This window comes from Euprymna scolopes, chromosome 31 (assembly GCF_053919585.1).
Source record: "Euprymna scolopes isolate OS-2025 chromosome 31, ASM5391958v1, whole genome shotgun sequence".
NCBI classification, from domain to species: Eukaryota; Metazoa; Mollusca; class Cephalopoda; order Sepiida; family Sepiolidae; genus Euprymna; species Euprymna scolopes.
In genome coordinates this window covers 40,543,982-40,555,827 of record NC_136512.1, presented here as the reverse complement: position 1 = coordinate 40,555,827, position 11,846 = coordinate 40,543,982, and the positions used below count along the sequence as shown (strand labels likewise).

Genomic DNA, 11,846 nt, shown 5'->3' with positions numbered 1-11,846 from the left:
CGGATAATTGAATTTTAAACCTCACGAAAATTTTTAATTGAAACTGACCAAGACTTAGCACTTTATTCCTTGCATCATGGCGCTACATGAAAAAAAGGTCAAAGTTTACATGGGCTGAAACGTTGTGAGACTAATATCGAATACAGGAACAGTATTCTGAATGATCTAAATAATATACACATGAACGCACACACACAGACTCTTTCTAAAACGCGCAAACACACCCACACCACACACACTCACGCAAACACATACACACATATATATGAAAACGACACACACGAACATCCGCATTACATATACATAAGCATATTATTTTGTCAACGTTCCATCTTGATAATACAGAGTTCAAACTTTATAATTTAAAATATATTTCAAAATACATATTGTTGTTAAACTGAATGCTTGAGAGAAAGGTTGTCAGTTAAAGAGACCATGTTACATGGGAATAGCACATACACACATCCGTATATTACCTATTTATACATCACACACACATACATTTTCCACTTTGTTTATGTTACAGTTATGTATTTATATGCATATACAATATATATATATATGTGTGTGTGTGTGTGTATATATATTTATATATATATATGTTTGTATGTCAGTTAGACATAATTCCTTACATTAAGCAAATATCATTGAACATAACAGAATTCTCTTCATGATTATGTCTGTTTTCGGTCTTTTTGACTTATATAATCTATGTCAACATCAAACAAAAATTACAAAATGGATATATATATATATATATATATATGTATGTGTGTGTACATGTGTATATATATATATATATATATATATATATATATATATATATATATATATATAATTTGTGACAGAGTTCGAATCTCCCGATCAGAAGTAAATCTCACTTCCTCTACTGTTGGCTGCTTAAGCAGTAACCACTATTGTCTGTAGGTATAAAAATAAACGTTATTGTTAATATTTAAAAAAATAGTTATACACACACACACACACACACACACACACACACACACACACACACACACACACACACACACACATATATATATAATGTGTGTATATATAATTAATATTACCGTTAAATGCAATATATTAATTAAAAACTATTTAAATCGAAACAAATGTATGCATGTAATATATATTAATTTGATATTAAATTGTATCAAAGCAGCTAATTTGTCTCCTTCATTTTGTTTTCCTGGAGAAGAAACTCCATTACATTCTATGTTGTTTTTTTTTTTTTTTTTACTTTTGTTCGCCTTAAACAAGCTATGTTACCATTTGTGCATTAAGGACTTCTGTTATAAGAGTAGGATTTCTAGGGAAATTAGAGGTGGAACCAAGCTGTTTGTTCACATTACATTTAAATTTCAGTGTTCTATTACGTTCGAAAAAACGGGTAGGAAAGAGTAAAGGTAAGCGATCTGTGGAAAAAATCTGAGAAGAAAATAGTCAGGTATCTTCGGTAAAGGGGTGGGATTTTACTGCTTGTTCGGAATGTTGGGGTTCTTTAATTGAAGAGGTACAAGTGCAACAAGTTCATCGGAGCACATTTCATGGCAGTACTTTCAAATCCGTAATTCAACACCGCAGAGATTCGAAAGGGTGAAAGATTGGCAAACTTTACTGTAGAGATCTCTAGATGATGGGAAGCATACTACTCTAATAGTTTCTTCTATCGAACTGCTAGGATTCGAAATTCTCTACCTGTTTCCTGTTTTACTGACTGTACCAACATGCAGAAATTAAAATGTAGCGTGAACAGATATCTTAGTACTCACTTACCTACATAGTGGTCCTTAAGACATGGTTCTAAATAGTAGTCCTCTACGCCCATGTAGTAATGGGCCTTGTTTGGGAGCGGAAAAAAGAATTAAAAAAATGGTTTTTAAAGATTCGTAACGTGAAATCCTTTTATTGTGATTATATTTGATGCGTTTGTATGTCAGTGACGTTATTTTTTTAGTTGAGCATCACTCATGATGATTATTGTTGGCTTTCATTTCCTTGATATCTTTCTATTAAGAATTCTTTCTAGAAGGATAACAGATACTTACGAGAGGGAACACGTAATGATTGCCACCGTTTTTAAGTGACAGTATTTCTATGGAACGAACTGGATTCGAACTTGGCACACCCAGCTTGTCAGTCCGTGCTAATCACTTACCTACTGTCACCTCCTTGCTAATCTGTGGGTTGTGAGTTTGAAATCGCACATTTAAATCTTAGAAGTCCAGCTTGAATGGGACGGACGTTTTTTAATTTACACGTGCCCAAACATCTCTATTTTCTGTGTCCTTTGGTTTGCTACTCTTACATTAGATGAAGCATTTTCATTGGTTTGTCATGCTTCAGTTTGGAATATTCTCTTCATCCTTCAACAACCCAGATTAAATAGGCGCATTCTTATTTATATCGGATTTGTTTAAGTTTGAATGATAAACAAGACATGATCTAAGAGAAAGAATAATAATCCTACGTCCTTATACGATTGCGTTATTGTCGAATAAAAACTAAACAGCTTTTTTCATTCATTGCATTAAATGTTGTTTTATTTAACTAATCCAACTCGAAGCGTTATTAAAATAAAAATTTGTATACACAGTGATCATTGCATTATCTGGATTGTTCGAAGTACTGTTTTCATCTTAGATGTTATTCTCAAAACCTTCCAGCCGATGTTGTCTTCGGCCTTCTTTTGGTGAGTCTTTTCAAATTTAAAATTCCGTACAGATTCCAAAGTTCAGCAAGACGCACCTGAAGGAGGACGGATGTTACATTGGCCGAAATGATGTAAAAATAACATTCAAGATGAGAACAGTAGTCTGAATAATTCGAGTAAAACAAATTATCAATCCTCATCTCCAAAAAATCTGAAACAGAATGATCTTTATTTAGACAAAACGGGAAAAAGTTATAAACCAGGAAATATACACGACAAAATCGCATAAAAATTCAACCAGTTGACTAATATTTCGCTTCATAAATCTGCGTAAATCTTCTACGCAATTAAAAGAAATGAAATATATGTCTACTACGTCGTGTTTTATGTTATTTTGTCTTAATATTATGTGGTTTGCAACTTTTTCTTTTTTTTTTTTGTCTATACATCCTGTCGAAATTGTATCTTCATATTTAATCTCAGACAGAATATTTTCAAAAAAGGTTCCATCTTTCGATAACATATTACCGCGGTACCGCTTTCCGGTGGACTACTGCATGGTTACGTTCATATCCAATGTCAATAATAATTGTCGATCCGTCCTTTAAAGCAATCAAAGTTTATCCTTTTCGTCCACAGTTTTCAGCCCTGTATTTGGCAATCGCATTAATCCTTATGCACAAATGGTTTTTATCCTCGATACTTGATGATATAATAGTATACAATAATATTCGTGTTCGGAATTGGAGATTAACTTCCAAGCAAAGTGTTCATCTGATGACCGGTTTCGGCCCCACGTGGAGCTAACATCTTCATAAGCATCTCTTAGACGGAACGAGAAGAAAGCAGAGAGAAAGAGAGAGGGGAGTGAGCAGGGGAGATACGACTGCTGCAACGCGCGATTGTTGCTGGTGCCTGTATTGGCTGATGCTCTATGTTCCGAATAAACGCGGTGTCGGCGAACAGGGAGTAAAAGCGCTTTACGTGATAGTTGGCAACAACAAGGAAACAAATCTTCCTACGAACGACTTGTGTTATTATCGGACGCTGCGATAAGCGACCGGAGTTCATACTACGAAATCAGAGAACGGGGGAAAAAAAGAAAACGAAAAGTATGGATTTTTAAAGTACAAACATAAACATTATGCATACATGTGGGTGTGTCTACTTAAACAAGTGAAGCTCTATTTATAAGCGAGAAGGTCCGTGGGACCGGTGCTCAAGCTTAGTTTTAAATAGAATAGGTATTAGGAACCAACCCCATAATAGGATGTTTGTCTGTTGTCTATTACATACACAGCAAGGCTGACACCCATTTATACACATGGATAAACTATTTTGCTGACAGCACTAAGATGGGTGACCATTGAAGAAATACTAAGAACTAACCAGAATCAACGTTGCTTAACTTCGGTAATTAGATGAAAACTGGTGTGTCAACGCGGTTTAGTTGTTAATCGTGTGTACATGTGTAATCCGTCGTTTTCAACAAATTATAACCATGTGACAAAGTATAATTTATAGAAATAAATACTAACACCTGACTCATAAATCAATGCGAAACTGAAAGTGAAAGTAGAATTTTTTTTTAATTCGGGATTAGAAACTCTTTACCCTCGTTGCCGGCACGGCACTCCCCCTTTCCTTGCAACTGAGACAATCTTCAGGTTCACCTGTTATAGCGCTCGATTAGGCAAAAAAAAAAAAAAAAAAAAAAACTACGAACCTATCTATCGAGTTTCCACTAACACATCAACCAAATCTCTCTCTCCCTCCTCCGGCCTTACTTACGTTCTTTTATATTCTTTGCAACGATTGCCGTTTCGCAAAAAAATACGTTTCCAGACACACGCCGGTTATAACAACAACAACAACAACAACAATTTTAGTGCTTTCTACGATTCATGACGCCAACCCCTTTGTTTACCTTGCAAGGTGCGCATTTTACACACCACGCACACACACACACACACACACACACACACACACACACACACACACACATTTTTCGCTTTGTATTTCAGTAAACGAAACTCCCTACTGTTTCTCCATCGGAATTTTCCTTTTTTTCTCAAAGTTCGATGAACTGTAATAATTTCAGTGCAATTCTATTGAGAAGTTAATCACGGATTATTTACACATTAACAACTTGATTCTACGCGAAACTGAAAAATACTCTGGAATGTAAACTTACTTTTTATATATGTATATACATGTATGTGTGTATATATATACGATCTTACTGATACCAACAATAGTTTTTATGTATTGAAAAAATCTTCCTAAAAAATGCGTTTAAAGATTTAATAAATCTGTCGTTTTGTTTTACGATAACTTTCCTGTTTTAAATCGAAAGTTTTAAAAGTTAATTTGACGATTATTTATTTTTTTTTATATCTTTTTGCTGCTACTTGTGTTTGCTTAATTTAATTTTTAAAGCGGAAACAAATTCGGTTATTTATTTTCTCAAATCTAAATTGTTTTGATTACTTATCAAAATATTTAAAATCAAATCTAATTTATTTCGTGGAAAAATGTTTTTTGTTTTATTATTTAATCATTTTTAAATAGATTAAACGTTTTCTTTCTCTTAAAGTCTCATTTCAACAAAGAAAAAACTGTTACACTCCTTTTTTAATTTCTTCTGCTTGTAAAATTTTTCAGTGCAAAAACAAAATTGTTTTCATACTTTTCATTCATTATTTTAAATGAATTAAATTTTACACACAAATCAATTTGGACTTATTGCCTTACAAAATTCGATAAAAAAAGACAAGTGATAATATCAAAACGGGATTTTCTCACACGCAAAGTTTAATAAAAAAAAAAAAATAAAATAAAAAAAAAGATTTGTCAAAAATGACTTTTCTCACCGGAGTTACCGAAAGCATTCGAAAGTTTGTGAAACATAATGTTCTCCTGATTGTGTTCTGTTTATTTGGAATGTTTTGGTGCGCGTTGGCCGCGTTGATGATCTATGAATATTCGACGCTTATTCTGCCCGTAGGTAAGTAACTCATATCGTATAAATTTGCGTATTTCCTATAATTTTCTCTACAAAATGATTTGTCAGAGGGGTTTCCATCTGCACCAAAGCCTGAGTCTCGGTCATTATTGAGATGATTTTGTCCCTGTTGACTAAAGTATGTCTCTGGTCCTATATAGTTCTCGGAGATTCGCCCAGGCTTTGCCTTCTCCTTTTGAGAAGGAGCTAGTTTATTACTAATTGCCTGACGAAGATTGCAGACAGAGCTGCCCATGCATTTTTTTATAGGCGAGAGTATTTTTTCATCTAATGCGCTGGCTTCTCAAATCTCACTTTTCCGATCCTTGTGTCACATTTCGTCGTAAAAGATATAATCTCGTGTATCGTACTTGTTTCATTTTCGGTTGACCCATTTTTGTAATCTTTTCCTGCAGTCTCTCACTTTCGTGTTATGCTAAAAATGCAGTTTATTTATTTTGCAAATAAATTGATTTAAAATAATTTGGAATATTTAAATAAGATTGTGCATAGAGTAACTGTGGTATTTTTGTGACTACTGAAATAAAAGCGATAAACAAAGGATGAAAGAATAAAAAGAACATATTTTTGAAGAAAGTTTTAAATGCGTCCACTGAAAATTGTATTGAAAAAAGATGATCTACGACTTCTATTCTCAATACACTAGATAACCTTTTGAAAACTTTTTGCAAATAAATAATTTCAATTTTAGTATCTGTTTTTCCATAGAAAAGAAGAAATCCTAGAATAAGAAATTTATATTTTTCTTCTAACTCTAAATGTTCAATTACAGAAAAATTGATATCAATCCGATTAAAACTGACCTCATGTCAAATATTACCCACATGGGGATGCACATAAATTATATATATATATATATATATATATATATATATATATATATATATATATATTATATATACGCGCCTAAAATCTCGCAAGGTGTGCGAATATATACGGCATAAGACGTCTTTTGGGAAAATCTTACTATTAAAACTGTAGTTAATAACAATAAAAGCCTTAAAAATAAAATTTAAAACATCTCGTTCTCCGAAAAAAAAAAAAAAAACTATTAATACGAATCTCTCTCTCCTGATCAATTTAAAACTGATTCATGTTCGGCACAACTTTTTTATCTCTTAAAATTTAAAGGAGTCAATTTCAGGCGGTGATACATACAGACATTTCCCAGAAAAGTTTAAAAAAAAAAAAACGACCAGAAACTCACCACAATATAAAAAAAATGCAATATATTATTAGAACTATATATACTTTTTCATTTTAAACTCTTATGAATGTTTTTGATGTTTTTCTCTTTGACAAGTTTTTAATTTCATTTTTAAACATTTATAAAAAATGCTTTGTAATTTCTTTTTTATTGAATATGTCCGTGTATTTTACATGATGGTTATCAATAGTTATTATGTATTTTGAATGATGGTTAGCAATCATGATTATGTATTTTATATGATGGTTATCAATCATGATTAGCATTTTACATAATGGTTATCAATCATAATTATGTATTTTACATGATGGTTATCAATCATTATGTATTTTACATGATGGTTATCAATCATAATTATGTATTTTACATGATGGTTATCAATCATTATTATGTATTTTACATGATGGTTATCAATCATTATGTATTTTACATGATGGTTATCAATCATTATTATGTATTTTACATGATGGTTATCAATCATGATTATGTATTTTACATGATGGTTATCAATCATAATTATGTATTTTACATGATGGTTATCAATCATAATTATGTATTTTACATGATGGTTATCAATCATAATTATGTATTTTACATGATGGTTATCAATCATGATTATGTATTTTACATGATGGTTATCAATCATAATTATGTATTTTACATGATGGTTATCAATCATAATTATGTATTTTACATGATGGTTATCAATCATAATTATGTATTTTACATGATGGTTATCAATCATGATTATGTATTTTACATGATGGTTATCAATCATAATTATGTATTTTACATGATGGTTATCAATCATAATTATGTATTTTACATGATGGTTATCAATCATAATTATGTATTTTACATGATGGTTATCAATCATAATTATGTATTTTACATGATGGTTATCAATCATGATTATGTATTTTACATGATGGTTATCAACCATGATTATGTATTTTACATGATGGTTATCAATCATTATGCATTTTACATGATGGTTATCAATCATAATTATGTATTTTACATGATGGTTATCAATCATAATTATGTATTTTACATGATGGTTATCAATCATAATTATGTATTTTACATGATGGTTATCAATCATAATTATGTATTTTACATGATGGTTATCAACCATGATTATGTATTTTACATGATGGTTATCAATCATAATTATGCATTTTACATGATGGTTATCAATCATTATGTATTTTACATGATGGTTATCAATCATAATTATGTATTTTACATGATGGTTATCAATCATTATTATGTATTTTACATGATGGTTATCAATCATTATGTATTTTACATGATGGTTATCAATCATTATTATGTATTTTACATGATGGTTATCAATCATGATTATGTATTTTACATGATGGTTATCAATCATAATTATGTATTTTACATGATGGTTATCAATCATAATTATGTATTTTACATGATGGTTATCAATCATAATTATGTATTTTACATGATGGTTATCAATCATAATTATGTATTTTACATGATGGTTATCAATCATAATTATGTATTTTACATGATGGTTATCAATCATAATTATGTATTTTACATGTTGGTTATCAACCATGATTATGTATTTTACATGATGGTTATCAACCATGATTATGTATTTTACATGATGGTTATCAATCATAATTATGCATTTTACATGATGGTTATCAATCATTATGTATTTTACATGATGGTTATCAATCATAATTATGTATTTTACATGATGGTTATCAATCATTATGTATTTGACATGATGGTTATCAATCATAATTATGTATTTTACATGATGGTTATCAATCATAATTATGTATTTTACATGATGGTTATCAATCATAATTATGCATTTTACATGATGGTTATCAATCATGATTATGTATTTTACATGATGGTTATCAATCATTATTATGTATTTTACATGATGGTTATCAATCATGATTATGTATTTTACATGATGGTTATCAATCATTATGTATTTTACATGATGGTTATCAATCATAATTATGTATTTTACATGATGGTTATCAATCATAATTATGTATTTTACATGATGGTTATCAATCATGATTATGTATTTTACATGATGGTTATCAATCATGATTATGTATTTTACATGATGGTTATCAATCATAATTATGTATTTTACATGATGGTTATCAATCATTATGTATTTGACATGATGGTTATCTATCATAATTATGTATTTTACATGATGGTTATCAATCATGATTATGTATTTTACATGATGGTTATCAATCATAATTATGTATTTTACATGATGGTTATCAATCATAATTATGTATTTTACATGATGGTTATCAATCATTATGTATTTTACATGATGGTTATCAATCATAATTATGTATTTTACATGATGGTTATCAATCATAATTATGTATTTTACATGATGGTTATCAATCATAATTATGCATTTTACATGATGGTTATCAATCATGATTATGTATTTTACATGATGGTTATCAATCATAATTATGTATTTTACATGATGGTTATCAATCATGATTATGTATTTTACATGATGGTTATCAATCATAATTATGTATTTTACATGATGGTTATCAATCATAATTATGTATTTTACATGATGGTTATCAATCATAATTATGTATTTTACATGATGGTTATCAATCATAATTATGTATTTTACATGATAGTTATACATTATGATTATGTATTTTACATGATGGTTATCAATCATTATTATGTATTTTACATGATGGTTATCAATCATAATTATGTATTTTACATGATGGTTATCAATCATTATTATGTATTTTACATGATGGTTATCAATCATGATTATGTATTTTACATGATGGTTATCAATCATAATTATGTATTTTACATGATGGTTATCAATCATAATTATGTATTTTACATGATGGTTATCAATCATAATTATGTATTTTACATGATGGTTATCAATCATAATTATGTATTTTACATGATGGTTATCAATCATTATGTATTTTACATGATGGTTATCAATCATAATTATGTATTTTACATGATGGTTATCAATCATGATTATGTATTTTACATGATGGTTATCAATCATGATTATGTATTTTACATGATGGTTATCAATCATAATTATGTATTTTACATGATGGTTATCAATCATGATTATGTATTTTACATGATGGTTATCAATCATTATTATGTATTTTACATGATGGTTATCAATCATTATGTATTTTACATGATGGTTATCAATCATAATTATGTATTTTACATGATGGTTATCAATCATAATTATGTATTTTACATGATGGTTATCAATCATGATTATGTATTTTACATGATGGTTATCAATCATTATGTATTTTACATGATGGTTATCAATCATGATTATGTATTTTACATGATGGTTATCAATCATAATTATGTATTTTACATGATGGTTATCAATCATGATTATGTATTTTACATGATGGTTATCAATCATAATTATGCATTTTACATGATGGTTATCAATCATTATGTATTTGACATGATGGTTATCTATCATAATTATGTATTTTACATGATGGTTATCAATCATGATTATGTATTTTACATGATGGTTATCAATCATAATTATGTATTTTACATGATGGTTATCAATCATTATGTATTTGACATGATGGTTATCAATCATGATTATGTATTTTACATGATGGTTATCAATCATGATTATGTATTTTACATGATGGTTATCAATCATGATTATGTATTTTACATGATGGTTATCAATCATTATGTATTTGACATGATGGTTATCAATCATAATTATGTATTTTACATGATGGTTATCAATCATTATTATGTATTTTACATGATGGTTATCAATCATTATTATGTATTTTACATGATGGTTATCAATCATTATTATGTATTTTGCATGATGGTTAGCAATCATTATTATGTATTTTGCATGATGGTTAGCAATCATGATTATGTATTTTACACGATGGTTATCAATCATTATTATGTATGTTACATGATGGTTGTCAATCATTATTATGTATGTTACATGATTGTTGTCAATCATTATTAGGTATGTTACATGATGGTTAGCAATCATGATTATGTATTCTATATGATGGTTATCAATCATTATTATGTATTTTACATGATGGTTATACAGCATTATTACGGTTAATATGTTTTCACTTGATTGCAACATAAATTCTACATAAAAAGTGATTTCTGTATCGATATAATATAAATCAATAAAATCTGAATCAACTATCTAAGATCTAAAGTTCGTAAAGATATTTCGAATAGTATCCTTCCTATATATGTATAGACTAAAAGACACATGCAGAAAACGTTCATCAACGTTTTCTCTTTATTTCAAGATTTTCTCATAATAATTTATTTGAAGGAATAACATAGAAATACAATATTTGAAAAGATTTGTTTTTGTTTTCCAACGAAACACATACGCACACATATATCTATACAAAACTTCATGGACTGTCCGGGCATGCTTGTTTGCTTGAATCGTGTCTTCAAGGATCGGACGATTCCATCTTTTAAAAAGGGATGACAGGTGAATTATATATATATATATATATATATATATATATAAAGGAACGAGCTTGGGGATTCGTATGTTTTGGTTGCAATTCTAGCTGATAGCACCCCAGTCTCTCTCTCTCTCTCTCCACACACACACACACACACACACACACACACACACACACACACACACACACACACACATATTAGTTTGGATCTCTCTTCAAAATATTAAATTAATTATAATAATCGATAGAGAATTAATTTTTATAATAATAAATGCGTAGTTTGCATAAATCAAAATATGATATTTAAGAGTATCTTAAGTCGATAAAAAACATGGTTAAAGATCAACGATTATCGAGGACGAAATATATATATATATATATATATATATATATATATATAAGCGGGCT

The 11,846-nt window shown here is 29.1% G+C and overlaps 1 protein-coding gene across 12 annotated transcripts in view; it reads left to right on the top strand.

The window, feature by feature from the left end:
- The window catches only part of LOC145255699 (agrin-like), a 2,182,525-nt gene that overhangs the window by 132,738 nt on the left and 2,037,941 nt on the right, over positions 1–11,846 (top strand). For 2 of the 12 annotated variants that reach the window (XM_080114287.1, XM_080114285.1), the window contains exon 1: positions 4,654–5,663. The exons of the other annotated variants lie outside the window; for them this stretch is intronic. In XM_080114287.1, coding sequence (XP_079970413.1) covers positions 5,516–5,663 — 148 coding nt within the window. In that variant the 5' untranslated portion in view covers positions 4,654–5,515. Of the gene's footprint in view, positions 1–4,653; positions 5,664–11,846 lie in introns of those variants that run through there. 12 annotated transcript variants of the gene reach the window in all.